At 47.2% G+C, this 16,652-nt stretch overlaps 1 protein-coding gene across 4 annotated transcripts in view; it reads left to right on the plus strand.

Moving 5' to 3' along the window:
* IL6R (interleukin 6 receptor) overlaps window positions 1–9,937 on the plus strand; it is a 50,695-nt gene extending 40,758 nt beyond the window's left edge. For 2 of the 4 annotated variants that reach the window (XM_079939401.1, XM_079939400.1), the window contains 2 exons: window positions 277–370; window positions 5,986–9,937. In XM_079939401.1, the coding sequence (XP_079795527.1) occupies window positions 277–370; window positions 5,986–6,232 (341 nt within the window). In that variant the 3' untranslated portion in view covers window positions 6,233–9,937. Of the gene's footprint in view, window positions 1–276; window positions 371–490; window positions 972–3,277; window positions 3,381–5,985 lie in introns of those variants that run through there. The other 2 variants (XM_079939402.1, XM_079939403.1) reach the window with 2 other exon arrangements.
* The last annotated feature ends 6,715 nt before the right edge of the window (window positions 9,938–16,652 follow it).

A 16,652-nucleotide genomic window follows, 5' to 3' on the forward strand; every position in this document is an offset into this window, starting at 1 on the left:
AGCTCTGAGCTTGAGGTGTATCTCTTGCCAAGTGGTGGCATCCTGGGGTCTGTCAGGTTGTGCTGGGGGTGACTCCTGTAGAGGTGGCTTTGGCCAGAAAACTGGCAAGCTCGTCAAGGGGCCTGTTGCTTAACGCAGAGCTGTTTCCTCCTACAGGGGTGAGGTTCTGTTGAGGTTTTGACAGCACCTGCTGAGTGGTTTTTTCCCTTCTTTCCTCTGCTCCTCTCTTCCTCCTCCTCCTCTTCTTTCTCTTCCTTTTTTTTTTTTTTTTTCTAGTGCAAGATTCTACTTCGGTACCACTGCCCACCTTCCTGGTGGCTGGAGGAAGCCTGGCCTTCGGGACGCTCCTCTGTATTGGCATTGTCCTGAGGTGAGATGGGCCCGGGGGGTGGTCCTGTGGTGTTCTCATGTTTCTGATCTAGCTTTGCCAGGGCTAGGATGCTGGCAATGGGTTGGAGAGCCATGAATGGATTCAAGGTATATTTTAAAGGTAGAATTGACAAGATTTGATGACAGCTCAGAAGAGAAGAATGGAAGAGAGGGAGGAGTCAAGTCTGACCCTCAAGTTTCTGGCTTAAGCAATTGGGCAGATGGTGGGTGTCGTCCATGAAGAATGGAAAACACTGGAGGTAGAACAACTGAGTGAAAAGCGACGATTACATGTTGGCGCCACTGGGGAAACTCCAAGTGAACAAGTTTTGGAGGTAATTCAGATCATTGGCAGCAGGCAGGTGGTAGTTGGGGCCAGGGGAGAGGATGGGGCCAACAACGTAACCTGTGGAATACAATTGAAAAATTGTGTAGAGGGGGCGATGAGAAAGGGGCTGAGAAGGAGTGGCCTGACAGGGAGGAGAAGAAGCAGGAAAACCTGGCTGTGAACACCAGAGGGAGAAGTGTGTGTTAGACACTGAAGAAACCCCTTAGGCTCTGGGATTACGGTACGAATATGACCCTCCCTCTCCTCCAAGAGCCACGTACTAAAATCAGTAAAATACCACGAGAGAAGCACCACACCAGGGGTATGTGCACAGGTAACTCTGAAGTGCCTGGCTAGACATTCTTGGGAATACTCCATGTCTCCAAATAAGCAGACCTAGTGGATCACCTTTAAATGCCCTGTCCTAGTGCCCTCGTCCGGTCATGGTGAGGAAACACCACAGGTGAGGGCTCGGTTGGCACCCTGGTCACTGTAACGCCCCTGCCCATTTCATCCAAGTCTCTCTCTCCATTCGGTCATTGGTTTTGTCATTCGTTCCCAGCTTGCGGAGAGATCACGTAACAGTGCTCCCAATGAATGGGCAATAAAGAAAACTTGCTATGTTCATGATTTTACTGCAGGAACTGGTAATTTTGCATATGCTGAAGCCCTAAAGGAAATCAGGCTGGGCTCTGACTTTGGATGGTGGTTCATTACAATAATATAAGTAGAGGAGAAACTTCACTGTGTTTTTCCTGTCTCTCCCCTTGTGTGTAACTTTCAAGGACTCTACCTGGTGGTTGTGAGAGGTGGTCTTTGAGGGTGCTTGGGAAGGAGGGGTAAGACCTTGGCAGAGAGCTTTTCCACATGTTACAGCTCATTGGATTCTCACAGTGACCCTGAAATAGCTCGCCCACCAAGGTGGTCTGGGTTGGAAGATGACAACTCAAGCTGTGTTCGGGTTGTTTTGCTTTGATTTTCCAATGAAGTAGTGAGCAAGCTGTCCAAAGGGTGTGCAGAAGATAAGGTTCCTCAAGAGTGGAGGTAACTCCTTGGAGGAACCAAGAACTCACTGTCTTTTATACCTTTGGGTCAGAGAGGGGCCATGGCAACTTTCCGAGGTCTCCTGCTGCCTTCCAAGGCATCCCTTGCCTCACCTCAGACACATACTTCTGTGTTCTCTTTCTATTTCTATATCATTAGGGCTTCAAAAGGCCTTTCTTATAACCTACCACAGACCCTATAGAGTAAATATCGTGATTTCCACTTGACAGATGAGGAAATGAAAGCTGAAAGAGGTGGAGTGATTACAGCTAGTAAGGATAAGGCCAAGATTCAAACCCAAAGCTTGTGCTTTTTGGATACAGCCTTATGGGTCATTTAGTCAAACTCTTTAATTTTACAAGTGAGAAAACAGCCCTGAAAGGTAAATGACTTGCCCAAGGACACACAACTTATTAATTAGCAGAGACAGGCCTAGAACTTGTGCCCTGAGAGTCCCTGCCCACTGCACCAGCCTGCTGTCAGCTAAGAGGCGGGCCCAGTTGGTCCTATCAGTCCAATGTTGGCCAGTGGCCCCGCGAACAAGCAGCGCCATCTTGGTGTGCTGTTAACCCCCTAAGAGAGAAGCGTTAGGCTGGGAATTGGCCACAGTGCTCATCACAGACTTAGTTTGCTAATGTGCTTGTACACTGGCTGGTTGCTACACAACCAGAGTCCCCGAAGGCACAGTGCCTTGTGCAGAGAACATATCAGTAATTTATTTCCTAGCCTGGTGAGTTTCCATTTTCTCTCATATAAGGCAAATTTATTTGGAAAGAGGCCAGTTATTTCAATTAATGAAAAACTCCTACTCCCAAAGTCCCCCGTGTCAAGACAAGAGTATAAATGTAGAGATGATGTGGGAGCCTGGGGTGCCAAAATGGTTGGGCCACTGTACAGTTGGGGTGGCCAGATTACAGTGGACAGAAGGAGAGGCAGGTGGAGGAAGTAAAGCCCGCCCACCTGTGACACCATCTTTTTATTTTTAGTACATTTATTTTGTGCCTCAAGCAAAGCATAGTATTTTCCTAAATATTCCAGCAACATCGGTGACAAGTTTTTAAAATTTAAATGTGCTGTTGAAGAAGGTGTGCCATCTTAAGTGGATGTTATAACTTACAGGGGCCAATTCTCCCCACCCTACTCCCTGTGCCCCACTGCTTCTCTCTCTTTATTTTATGCTCTCAGGCACTGAGAAAATAGGATTCTCATAGCAGAGAATTGCTTTTCTGCACATTTATCTAGAATGGCTAACGCTATTAGGTGAGGACTTCCTATATGTATGCCTATGATTTAAATCATTTTGTATTGAATGTATTGTCTTATTTCAATTTTTATTTTTGGCCGCACCACGGGCATGCGGGATCTCAGTTCTGTGCCACTGGACCACCAGGGAAGTCCCTCATTTCAATATTTTAAAATCACACTCTCCCACTTCTATGGTTAAGGGATATTATAAGTGTTTTTTTTTTTTTTTTTTTTTTTTTTTTCGGTACGCGGCCCTCTCACTGTTGTGGCCTCTCCCATTGCGGAGCACAGGCTCCGGACGCGCAGGCTCAGCGGCCATGGCTCACGGGACCAGCCACTCCGCGGCACGTGGGATCTTCCCGGACCTGGGCACGAACCCCTGTCCCCTGCATCGGTAGGCGGACTCCCAACCACTGCGCCACCAGGGAAGCCCTATAAGTGTTTTTTAAAAATTTCTTTTAGCTGCAGAACCTTTTCTTTAAGCAAAACATTACGAAGCCCAAGTATGTAAAATAGGTAAAAGGTGGCGGCTGAGGTGCAAAAGTCTGACAGCTCAGCTCTTTGTTCCTTCTACCCGCCCTGCACCCTCTCCAGCCCCCAGGCCCTGCTCAGACCCCTGCCCAGGGCAGGGCAGTGCCAAGTGTGGATATACCCCAGGCCCTGGGGTTTCAAAGGCCCCTCTGAGCTTAGTGATTTGCCAAAAAATCTCATTCACTCCTCAAAATTTTTCAAAAGAAGGAAAGCTCATCTTTCTCAGTTACCCGTCCAATTGCTTTGGAAAAAAACTGAGGACAGAGACTGCTTTCCATATTGGTTAGGTAACATCAATAGAGACTTTAAAAAAATTGTGATACATGATTGCTAAAAATTGGTAATTTGCTAAATACTGACAAATAGGAAGAAGGGAGAAAAATGACACATTATGCAAAGACAGCCACTGTTAATTTTTAAAATGTAAATGTGATTGAAGTCTAACAAACATATAGGAAATTGCAGATGTCATAAGTGTACAGTGCCATGAATTTCCACAAAGTGAAGATACCCGTGCAATTGACACCCAGCTCATGAACACTTTACATTTAGATGAATTTCTTCTGAGTCTTTTTCCTCTGCATAGTTTCTTGTTTGTTTTTATGTAGCCATGATTATTCTGTCTCTACAGCTCTGAATCCTGCCTTATAACTTTAGTATCAGTTATATAACATAAGCACTTCTTCCCATCATTACAAATTCTTTGTAAACCTCACTTTCATCACTCCTCCATTAGGTGGCTATAATACCCAAGATCACTTAACCAACCTCCTATTATTGGGCATTTGGGTTGTTGTTTTGCTTTTGTAAATAACACTGTGTTGAACATCTTTGTGCATAAAGCTTTTTCCGCAGCTATGCTCTTTCCTGAGGGTATATTCCCAGAAGTGGAATTCTTGGGTCAGAGGATCTGAATATTTTGAAATCCAGAGCATAATGACTCTATCCTCAGTTCTCTCATGAGGGAGAAGGATTCCACCCAGGGACACAGCGTAGCTCCAGTAAGCACCCCTGCTGTGTTCCCTTCCTGTGCAGTGCCTGAATGGCGAAGCCTAAGTCACATTCTGCAGATTGTTTATTCCATTTGGATAACAGGCTAAGAGCCAATGGCAGATTTGGAGCCAACTATCAATTATTTATCATAACAAGGACAGGAGTAGCCTGTCGATATAAAAAGAAACCTAAGGAAAATCCCCAAACCTTGTTTTTGACATTGGTTTCCCCTCTTCCCTCCCAGCCCTTCCTGGAGTAGCTGACATTTGGTAGAACTGAGGGAGACCACCTTGCTCCCACTTTGAGGTCAATGGGCAATAAGTTAATAGGCGACAAAGTGGGAAGCAGGAGGGGGAGATGAGCTGCCCCACCCAACAGAAGGGCCCCTTCAGGGAGGAGACCTGACTGTACCTTTGAAGATTGCTATCACCATCTCATCTTTCTCTGGGCTGTCAAGTGACTTTTCTCAGTTACTGAGCCCTGGCTTTGGGCCCAGAATGGAGCAGGGTGAACGAAGCTATGATCAGAGAGATGTCTATCTCCTTCCTGTTTAACATTGACTTTCCTGTCAGATGAGTCACTTGTGCCCAAGTGGTGCCCACGGCCGAGTCTGTGAGAACGTGCCAGCATGGTGTGAGGGGACCCAGAGGTGTAAGGAGAATTGGGGACGCCGGGAATATTGGAAGCAAGAGGAGCAGGAGAGCTGCTGAGGGAGCAGTACAGCCTTTTCCCTGCCATTAAAGGCAGCTGCCAATTCTCTACCTCTAGCCAGTGTTAATTTGACTGAGGAGCCCCTCTGGGTAGCCTCTGGAGCAGGACAAACTAAATTCTCGGTGCTATAAAGGGGCACTCAAAGCCACACTCTCAAAGCCTCAGTTTCCCCATTGGTAAACTGGACCCACAACACATACCTATTCTCTTGGGGTATTTTATTTATTCATTTATTTTTGGCTGCGTTGGTCTTCGTTGCTGTGCGCGGACTTTCTCTAGTTGCGGCGAGCGGGGAGTACTCTTTGATGCGGTGCGCAGGCTTGTCATTGTGGTGGCTTCTCTTGTTGCGGAGCATGGGCTCTAGGCGTGGGACTTCAGTAGTTGTGGCACGTGGGCTCAGTAGTTGTGGCTTGCGGGCTGTAGAGCTCAGGCTCAGTAGTTGTGGTGCACAGGCTTAGTTGCTCCACGGTATGTGGTATCTACCTGGACCAGGGCTTGAACCCGTGTCCCCTGCATTGGCAAGCGGATTCTTAACCACTGCACCACCAGGGAAGCCCTCTTGGGATATTTTTGATGACTCTTCAGAGGATTGTGTAACTCCTGGTAACAATAAACAGCCAATGAATAAATAGTTATCACTTCTTGGAGCTGAAACCCAGGAGCGCCAGGCCACCAGGGCCGCCAGCTGTTGGTGTTTTTCTCGCGGGTTTATCACAGAGTGAACTCAACATTTGCATGGTTTGTCTTTGTGTGTCTGTGTGAAGGTTCAAGAAGACGGGGAAGCTGCAGGCTCTGAAAGAAGGCAAGACGAGCGTGCACCCACCGTATTCTTTGGGACAGCTGGTCCCTGAGAGGCCCAAGCCCACCCCAGTGCTTGTGCCCCTCATCTCCCCGCCGGTGTCCCCCAGCAGCCTTGGGTCTGACAACACCTCAAGGACTAGCCGACCAGATGCCAGTGGCCCTCAGAGACCTTATGATGTCAGCAACAGAGACTACTTCTTCCCCAGATAGCTGGCTGGCCGGGTGGCACCTGGCAGCCTGGGGTGTCAGGCCCCCCGGACTGTGTGGGTGCTGAAGCACAAACTGGCCTAGCAAAGACGCTCCTCGCTGCCGTGCCAGCTCATCTCGGGTGCTCGCGGCCTCTGGCTTCGCCTCTACAGGAGGGCCTTGCAGAAGGTTCTGTGCTGGGTGAAAAAAAGGTTTGCTGCGTCTGTTCAGAAGGAAGAGGTGGTTGAGTTTTTGAACCACTCTTCCCCCAGTGCCCTGCTTACAGGGCTTAGAGTGAACTCAGGCCCCCGTGAAGAGAGGGGTGTCAAGACTCTACCGGACACTCCGGTGGGCAGAGCCGGGTGGCTGCGCAGGCCTCAGACTCCCCCCTGGGCTTGGTGCGGACAAGTTGCTGGCCGCCCGCGCACCCCGACCCACCTCCAGGAGCTGCACCCTCAGGCGGGTGGGATGAACGTCCAGCCAAAGACTCCCCGAGTCACTTATCTCTTGGCCCACCGCACAGCTTCATCTTCTAAGCTTCTTGAAGCCCAAGTGCCTTCTCAATTCAGTTTTTCTAGGCCTGAGATCGGCTTTTCTTAAACCACCGTGGCTGGGGGAAAAGTCTCACCTGCTTTTCTTCACTGAACAGCTGAGAGGGGGGTGATTGTATCTCAGGGCCTGATGGTTTGAAATGGAATTATAATCAGTTCCTCATTAGCATTTTTCTAAATGTGAATGATAGTCCAAGCGCTTGCTGAATCCAGAAGCAGTTGCACTGGCTCCATGTCCCTTTTTGGATCCCAGGACTTCAGGAAAGAAGCCGTGGGGAAGGAGGGGAGTGGTGGGGACAGGGTCTCCATGCTTGTCTGTCACAGCATTGCTGAGGGGGACAGCGGCCTCTGCAAACCACCATTCTCCATTCTCCCCCTCCCCTGGCCCTCCAAAATGAGAACTGGCATGAGGGAGGGCTTCTGCCAGTGGTGAAATCAAAGCTGCCTTATTCCAGCTTTGTTTATTTTAGTTTCAGCTGAGCCTGAGTAACCAGGGAAGGTAATATTTATGCAAAAAGACAAAAGAACCCGGCAAGAATGGATTTTAATTTGGTTTTTAAAAAAACTGCTGACTGTTTTATCTTCAGAGGGTGGAAGATCCAGTATTAGCTGAGTGTCAGTGTAGAAATAATGGGGGAAAAGCACGATAGCTTTGCTTAGCACAAAACTGAGTCAAGTGGAAAAGGAGGAGAAAAGGAGATTTTGCCCTATTAGAGAAGAGACTCTGGTTTCATTCTAAATTTTGTTTTTGCCTTAAAAAGTGAAAAAAAAAAGTCTGCCTCTTCTCTAATTTAGCGGAAAAGCAGCTTGTTACTACTCCCCCAGGCGGCTGAGAAGGAAACGGTGTCCAGCTCGTGTCATGGTGCTGGGAAGCAAGCCTCCCACGATTACCCAGCAGGTCAGCTGAAAATCCCCACCCCTGAAAGCCACGAGCCCTCGGGTATCAGAGGAGGTTCATTAGAGAAAACACCACAGCCCTAAACTTGGTGCCTTCCTTTCTTTAGTTAGTTCCTTGAATGTGATTCAGTTCAGCTAGTATTGAAGCACCGAGTAAATGTCTAGCCGTGACACAGCAGTAACCACTTCAGTTCACTTTTCTGTCTGGGCTTTGAAAATTCAGTGATGTTCGTGGTTACCCAAACAAGCACCCTCAAGTATTCTGGGATGTCCCAGAATGAAGCTGTGATTAAAATCAGTCGTGTAACCACCACTAAAAATTTACCAGACCACAAAACTTTTCTAGTAGTCTCCCCTTTTAGAAAAATAACCACCAGCACCAGATAGGTGGGGAAAGGATGGAAATGACCATGTTTTATTTACCGTTTGCCAGGTTCAAACTGTTAGGATGTTGGACTACGCGGTGATTTTCATTGCTGGCTTTGGCTGTAAATTTCAGACCCTGTTGCTGCTTCTGGCAAGTGATCTTAACTTGACAAAAGTGAGGCAGGTGGTTTTGTTTTGTTTTGTTTTTCTCTAAATTTTCCTTGACTGCGAACAGCAAAAATGCTGTTAAAGGGAAATATAAAAAATGAGAATCTGCACGAGATAGGGTGATTCTGTGCCCACGGTTCTTTAAGTCTTGACAAAGTTTTACCCACGTGTAATTTTACCAGAGCCAGGCGGAGCGGTGCTAGTGGAAGATGTGAAATCCAGATAGCTCATGATTGCTGAGAGCTAGGCAGCTTTGATCTCCAAATTGTTATTGCTTTCATTATTATTGGAACGGAACTGCGTTTTTTTTTAATTGAAGAGGGTTTTTTTCCCTTTTTTTTTATAAGCTAGTATAGATGAAGGAAAAATATTTGTCTTCTCTGGGTCGTAGGCCTTGCTCAGTGTACACAGGTATACACCCTAAGCTTTCTCTGTCCTTGAATCTGTGGTCAGGGAATGTGTGTTTCAATCCACAGGTCATCCTTACCTGTGTTTCTGCAGCACACGTGCTGCCTTTTATCCTCAACAGTGATGCTACTCACCGAATATCTGTAGCCATCTGCTACACAGCCAGATGTGAAATGTTATTAGCACAGCGACAATTTTTGTTAAAGATGGGCAACTTATCCTGCTGGGTGGGAAAAGTTGAAAATATGCTAGATCAAGGTCTCAATTAAAGTGGTCATTAATTTTTGTAGTATTAATGAAAAAAAAAAGGTCAAGGAGGTATAACATTGAATGTGTCAACACAGCCCTCGGTGGCTCTGAGAGCTCTTTGCCCTGAGGGAGCCTGGCCCTTGCAGTTTGTTGGCTAGGCTCTTGGCTCACCCCGAGTGTCCGCCATTTCCCAGCTGCCCCCAAGGGAAGGAAACACCGTTACGAGGGGTGGAATCTGATGCTGGAATGGACTGGGAGCCCACCCGGTGGTGGACAGAGCTGAGCAGGGCAGGCTGGGAGTGGTCATGGTTTGTGGGTTTCGTGCAGAATGTTCAGGAATGTCTTGGCTGGCTGCTTTAGTGCTGAGCTGTATCGCTTCATCAAAGGCACTTAAGATTGACCCAGTCGGGGAGGAGTTGGTGAGAAATTTATCTTAATTTGGAGAAGCAGGGGCAACTGGTGGTCCTTGGGAGCGGGAGCCTGGATCCCAGCCTTCCGTGCAGCAGTTGGCAGTGAGGCTGTTGCTGAAAGGGAGCCCAGCTGGCTCAGCTTCTGTGCCAGACACTCTTGAGCATCCCCGAAAGGTCCTTCCAGCATCGTGTCCTTGGTGTAGCCTGGCCCCAGCGCCAGTGAGTTTCTATGGCAACCTTAATGATTATTAAGGAACATTGTCAGTTGTCTGAACATATGCTCAAATGCAGATCTACTTCAGAAGGAAAGGATTGGAACAGCATGTAGCAAGGCTGTTAATTAATAGAGAAACCATATTTGGCTGGAGATCACACATCCGTTAAATAGAATACCTCAACTTTACATTGTTTTTTTCTGGAGAGAAATAATAGTTTTAAGTTTTTGTTTTTATTTTTTTACTTAATTATCTGAAAGCAAATACCAAAGGCTGATGATGTCTGTATATGGGGCAAAGGGTCAGTATGATGTTTTTCAATGTTTTCTCTTTTTACCAGCTACTTTGCTTTTAAAGTGAAAATTGTAAATGTTTGAAATAAATAAGTTCTAAAATTATGCTTGAGAGGTAATTTATGCTTTGGCACCTGGGTCATTTCAAGGAAAGACTTGAATGATTATGGGGGAAAGGGGTAAGGAAAGATGGGTTTAAAATTAAGGAGGACCCTTTTGGGGTGAGCTTCTCCTTAATGCAGGATTAAATTACCTCTGGGAAAAAAATCAGGTAAGTTTAAGAAATAAGTAGCAATCTCTCAAAGACTTTAATGATGAAAGTATTTCCCCAAATGAGCCCTGGGGTTTCTGGAAGGGGCGTGGTTGCTTCTGCCATGTTTACATCATTAGCAGGTGATGAACCTGTGGGGAAGGAAAAGGAAGGGCCATTATTCATCAGAAGACTGTTTATTGGACAGGGGGGTGTTAACGGAATCACAAAGGCAACCTTGTACTTCTTGATCATCAGATAGGCTGCATCTGTCCCCTATTGAAAAGGGTCCTCAATAGGAAAAACTTGGGACACAGCCATCCCATATCTTCCAAACAGAGGAAAGTCATCGTGTGGTTGCTCTGTGGATAAGAGTTGCTGTGTAAACAGTTCAGGGCTGGGGAGGAGGAAACTGCAGGGAAACCTGGAAATTGTGTAACTCAGACCAAAAGCTGAAGTGTGAGGCCCTGCTGTGTGACCCCACCCCACCCCCGGCCGCCTGGGCAATCAGAGGAAAGCCTCACGACCACACCTACAGCGCCCATCGACTCCTTGAGGATGCCACTGTCTCATTTAAGGTTGGTCCCTGTCTTGCAGAAAGTGACACAGGAAACAGATGTCCCTATGGTGGCTTGGCTGTGTGGGCCCCACGGAGGGTGCAGGAGTGGGGGTAAGGGGCAGGAAATGGGAGAGGGTGCCTCCCTCTTCTCCACGGTGTCGCTGTTAGGATGACATGCTTACGATGCTCTTTCCAGAAGAATTTGGGGGAGCAGATGGTGAATCTTGTAGAGGATGGCAAGGAACACTCAGTTCCTGGAACAGCCACTAAGGAAAGCGTTTTCCTTATTTATTAATGCATAAGGAGACCGAACCTTTCTCCATGTCTGTGAGAAGCACACGCCAGCGGCAGGGAACTGTGTGCCTTCCTGCAGTAGCAGAAGTGTGCCGTTGAAGGGCCTTAAACTGGTCCATGCGGTGTTCAAGGGCTGGGCTGGGGGCACAGCAGCCCCTCCGGCAGAGTAGTGACCAGGTGGGCTGCCTGGGTGGCCTGTCGCTTTAAACAGTCCTGAGCGTGAGAGCGAGCCCTGCACTGTGCTTCAAATACTGCCAACCCCTCCTTTCTCTGTGAAAGTTCTGTCTTCTTGCTGATGTGTGTTACTGAAAAACAACAGAACAACCTCAGCCACGTCTCATTTCATACCAGCAGTTTTCCGTGACCATCCAAAACACGAATACAATGAAGTTTTTCAGTAAAATCTGGAAACACTCATACTATGGGAATATGCAATATTCAGTTAGGATATTTCTTCTAAGGTAACTTCAAATTGCTTAGTAAAGCTGCCCAATGTCCACAAGGAAAATAGCCTACTATTTTCTGTTTTAAAAATTTATTTTATTGAAGTATAGTTGATTTCCAACGTTGTGTTAATTTCTACTGTAGAGCAAAGTGATTTAGTTATACATATAGACATTCTTTCTCATATTATTTTCCATCATGGGTTATCACAGGGCATTGACTACAGCTCCCTGCGCTGTATAGTAGGACCTTGTTGTTTACCCATTCTATATAGTTTGCATCTGGGAATTCCCTGGCGGTCCAGCGGTTAGGACTTGGTGCTTTCACTGCTGTGGGCCCAGGTGCGATCCCTGGTTGGGGAACTAAGATCCGACAAGCCATGCTGCACGGCCAAAAACAAAAATTTGCATCTTCTTATCCCAAACTCCCAATCCTTCCCTCCCCCACCCCTACCCCCTTGGCAACCACAAGTCCATTTTAATATTTCATTACGATGTTTTAAAGAATGAAATTTACTGGGAGGACAGTTGAATTCTATTTTGGTTTTTAAACGCCTGTGCTGCACAATGAGGGTTTTGCAATGATGAATGGTGTAAGTGGGATGTTCTGGGGTCTGTGCCCAACCATAGACGAAGAGAGGAGGGAAAGGTAGAGGAGGCCGGCGTGCGCATACTCGCTTGTGTGGGCAGCATGTTTGCCCTGCAGAGCGCAGGTATACACGGGTGTACACTGGAGTCACCACAACCGAGCAGGGATTCCAGATCAGTCTGATGTGGACTGAGATGCTTCTGAGGAAGGTGGTGGTAATGGACCCTGAGGGTGACTGTGGACCGTGATCGTTTCTATGATGAGGTGGGTGTTCTGGGGCCTCGGACTTCAAGGCCTTGGCGAACTTCAGTGGATCATGTCCATGGATGGGTCCAGGGATTAGAGGCAGCCCAGGCTCCACCCCCAGGCCCTCTGAATCACAAAAGTGGGTGTCTGTTTACATGAGTGTAAGGTCCTCAGTTTCTCCTGCTGTGCAGCCAGCTCTGAGGGTCTCTGTGCTGGAGACCACAGGGCAGGAGGTGAGATTCTATAGCAACATGTTACTGTGGGTACTAATTGGGTAACAAAATCTGTGGACAGCAAAGAGCTACTCCACCGGCCCTACTGGTTACCTAGAAGGCCACCATCCCCTTTTGGTCAAGGTGGTCTATTAAAATTAGCTAATAGGGCTTCCCTGGTGATGCAGTGGTTGAGAATCTGCCTGCTAATGCAGGGGACACGGGTTCGAGCCCTGGTCTGGGAGGATCCCACATGCCGCAGAGCAACTAGGCCCGTGAGCCACAACTACTGAGCCTGCGCGTCTGGAGCCTGTGCTCCGCAACAAGAGAGGCTGCCATGAAGAGTGGCCCCCGCTTGCCACAACTAGAGATAGCCCTCGCACAGAAACGAAGACCCAACACAGCAAAAATAAATTAGTTAATTAATAAACTCCTACCCCCAACATCTTAAAAAAAAATTAGCTCATGATAACGACAACCGTTTATGGACCCTCCACCATGTGCTTGACACACAGGATATTCTTTATCATAATGGCACTGCAAGGAAAGTGTTTTCACCTGTTTACGAGTGAGGTCACAGAGGCTCATATTGGTGAAGATAGTGATCTAAGACACCTGAGTTAAGAGGCTGAACTAGACCCCAAACCTATGTCTGCCTGACTCCAAGGCCAGTGCTCTTTGTGTGGCCCCTCAGCCCCTGGTGACAATGAAGATGGGCCTATCTTTCCAACCCCTTTTGCAGGCCAGGTGCCCTCACCCTGTGCTGCGTGGGGCCTGGCCCACTCACCCCTGCGGGGAGATGGACCTGGATTCCTCATTGGGTTTATCACACCTGTCAGTGTGGAAGCTGAGACCCTGGGAGTCTGAGCCACACGCCGGTGGCCTCAGCGTGTCTCTGAGGCCACCAGGCCCCGGCGCTGCTCACATAACAGGCAGCCACAGAGAAGATGGGCCACAAAGGGGAGAGGCAGCAAGCAGCTCCTTACACTTAATGGTCCTTGATCAGAAACCAAACCAAACCACTTCCCCTTCTCTGCATCAGCCCTTTATCTATTCCTCTGAACTCTGTGTTCTGTTGCTTCCTTGGTGTGAACTTTAATGAACTTCCTTGAAATCCCCTAACTGTGCTTTCTTTATGGCGTGGGAATCTTTTTCTGTCCACTGCCTCTGAAAGGGTGAACGATCACCACACTAAGAGGTGGTTCTCTCTGGGCCATGAGATCCATTCAACCACCACGCCGGCTGCAGGGATATAAGAGGAATCAATTCCTCCCCCAAGTGTCACTGAGCCACACAATTAAGGTGCAAACGCTCTCTCTGGGAGCAAGTGACTAATCTGGTCTAGGGAGTCGGGGAAGGAAGGGATAGGGAGAGTGAAGACGGAGGAGGAGGGCTTCGGGTGGAGGGGGCGGCCCAGGGAGGCTGCTGGTGCAGGGCCTGGGGCTGGGGGGGAGGCCTGCCTTGGACATGCTCTGTGGTGAGCAATCTTTTGATATCCTAAGAGCATTAGGGAGCTGCTTGAAGACCAGATTTGCACCTTCTTTTTTCTTTTATGCATATTAAAATTTTTTTCATGAGCCTGTATATTTTTACAACTAGAGTAAGCTTTTCACTAACTATAATCCCTCTGTTTTGGGATAGTTCAGCCAGGTTGTACTGCTTATGAAAAATTATTTATTAAAAAGTGCAAGATGGGACTTCCCTGGCGGCAAGGAATCTGGTTAAGAATTCACCTGCTGGGGCTTCCCTGGTAGCTCAGTGGTTAAGAATCCGCCTGCCAATGCAGGGGACACGGGTTTGAGCCCTGGTCCGGGAAGATCTCACATGCTGCAGAGCAACTAAGCCCGTGCGCCACAACTACTGAGCCCACATGCCACAACTACTGAGCCTGTGCTCTAGAGCCCACGAGCCACAACTACTGAGCCCACGTGCCACAACTACTGAGCCTGCGCTCTAGAGCCCGCGAGACGCAACTACTGAGCCCACGTGCCACAACTACTGAGCCTGCGCTCTAGAGCCTGTGAGCCACAACTACTGAGCCCACATGCCACAACTACTGAAGCCTGCGTGCCTAGAGCTCATGCTCCGCAACGAGAGAAGCCACCGCAATGAGAAGGCTGCCCACCGCAGCGAAGAGTAGCCCCGGCTCACCACAACTAGAAAAAGCCCGCACGCAGCAACAAAGATGCAATGTAGCCAAAAATAAATAAATAAAATAAATAAAAATTTAAAAAATGCTTAAAAAAGTACTATATTGCTAAAAAGTGCTAACCAGTGTCTGAGCCTTCAGTGAGTTGTACATAATCTTTGCTGGTGGAGGGTCTTGGCTCATTGTTGATGGTGCTGACTGATCAGGTGGTGGCTACTGAAGGTCGGGATAGTGGTGGCAATTTCTTAATATAAGACAACAATGAAGTTTGCTGCATGCATTGACTCTTCCTATCATGAATGATATCTCTGTAGCCTGCAATGCTGTTTGATAGCATTTTACCCACAGTAGACCTTCTTTCAAAACTGGAGTCAATCCTCTCAAACCCTGCTGTTGGTTTATCAACTAAGTTTATGTAATAGTCCAAATCCTCTGTTGTCATTTCAACAACTGTCACAGTTTCTTCACCAGGAGTAGAAGAAACATCTACCTCTCTGCTCATCCATAAGAAGCATCTCCTCATCCATTAAAGTTTTTTCATGAGATTATAGCAATTCAGTCATATATTCAGGCTCCACTTCCAATTCTAGTTCTCTTGCTATTTCCACCACACCTGCAGTTACTTCCTCCACTGAAGTCTTGAGCCCTTCCAAGTCATCCGTGAGGGTTCCAATCAACTTCTCCCAAACACCTGTTAATGTTGATATTTTGATCTCTTCCCATGAACCACAAATGTTCTTAATGGCAACCAGAATGGCAAATCCTTTCCAGAAGGTTTTCAATTTCCTTTGCCCAGATCCATCAGAGGAATCACTATCTACAACAGCTAGAGCCTTATGAAATATATTTCTTAAAGACTAAGACTTGAAGGTTGAAATTACTCCTTGATCCATGGGCTGCAGAGTGGATGTTGTGCTAGCAGGCATGAAAACAACATTAATCTCGTACATCTCCATCAGAGCTCTTGGGTGACCAGGTTCATCGTCAATGAGCAGTAACATCTTGAAAGGAATCTTTTCTCCTGAGCAGTAGGTCTCAACAGTGGGCTTTGTCAACAGATGTGCTGTCATCCAGGCTTTGTTGGGCCATTGATAGAGCACCGGCGCAGTTGATTTAGCATAATTCTTAAGGGTCCTAGGGTTTTTGGAATGGTAAATGAGCATCAGCTTCAAGTCACCAGGTGCATTAGCCCCTAACAAGAGTCAGCCTGTCCTTTGAAGCTCTGAAGCCAGGCATTGACTTCTCCTCTCTAGCTATGGAAGTCCTAGATGGCATCTTCTTCCAAGAGAAGGCTGTTTTGTCTACACTGAAAATCTGTTTAGTGTAGCCACCTTCATTAATGATCTTTGCTGGATCTTCTGGATAACTTGCTGCTGCTTCTACTTCAGCACTTGCTGCTTCACCTTGTACTTTGATGTTACAGAGATGGCTTCTTCCCTTAAACCTCATGAACCAACCTCTGCTAGCTTCAAATTTTTCTTCTGCAACTTCTTCACATCTCTCAGCCTTCATAGAACTGAAGAGAGTTAGGGCCTTGCTCTGGATTAGACTTTGGCTTATGGGAATGTTGTGGCTGGTCTGACCTTCTATCCAGACCACTCAAACTTTTCTCCATGTCAGCAATAGGGCTGTTTTACTTTCTTATCATTTGTGTGTTCACTGGAGTAGCACTTTTAATTTCCTTCCAGACCTTTTCCTTTTCATTCACAGCTTGGCTAAATGGCGCAAGAGGTCTAGCTTTCGGCCTGTCTCGGCTTAAGGCGTTGCCTTCCTCACTAAGCTTAATCATTTCTAGCTTTTGACTTAAAGTGAGAGACTCTTCCTTTCACTTGAACACTTAGAGGTCATTGTAGGGTTACCAATAGGCCTAATTTCAATATTGCTGTGTCTCAGGGAATTGGGATGCCCGAGCAGGGGATGGGGGAAATGGCTTGTCAGTGGAGCAGTTAGTACACACACAACATTTATTAAGCCCATCATCTTATATGGGCGTGGTTCATGGTGCCCCAAAACAATTACAAGAGTAACATCAAACACTACTGATCACAGATCACCATCACAAAAATAATAATAAACAAGTTTGAAATACTATGAGAATTACCAAAATGTGACACAGAGACAAGAGGCGAGAGGATGTTGTTGGAA

Source organism: Stenella coeruleoalba, assembly GCF_951394435.1.
Source record: "Stenella coeruleoalba genome assembly, chromosome: 1".
NCBI classification, from domain to species: domain Eukaryota; kingdom Metazoa; phylum Chordata; class Mammalia; order Artiodactyla; family Delphinidae; genus Stenella; species Stenella coeruleoalba.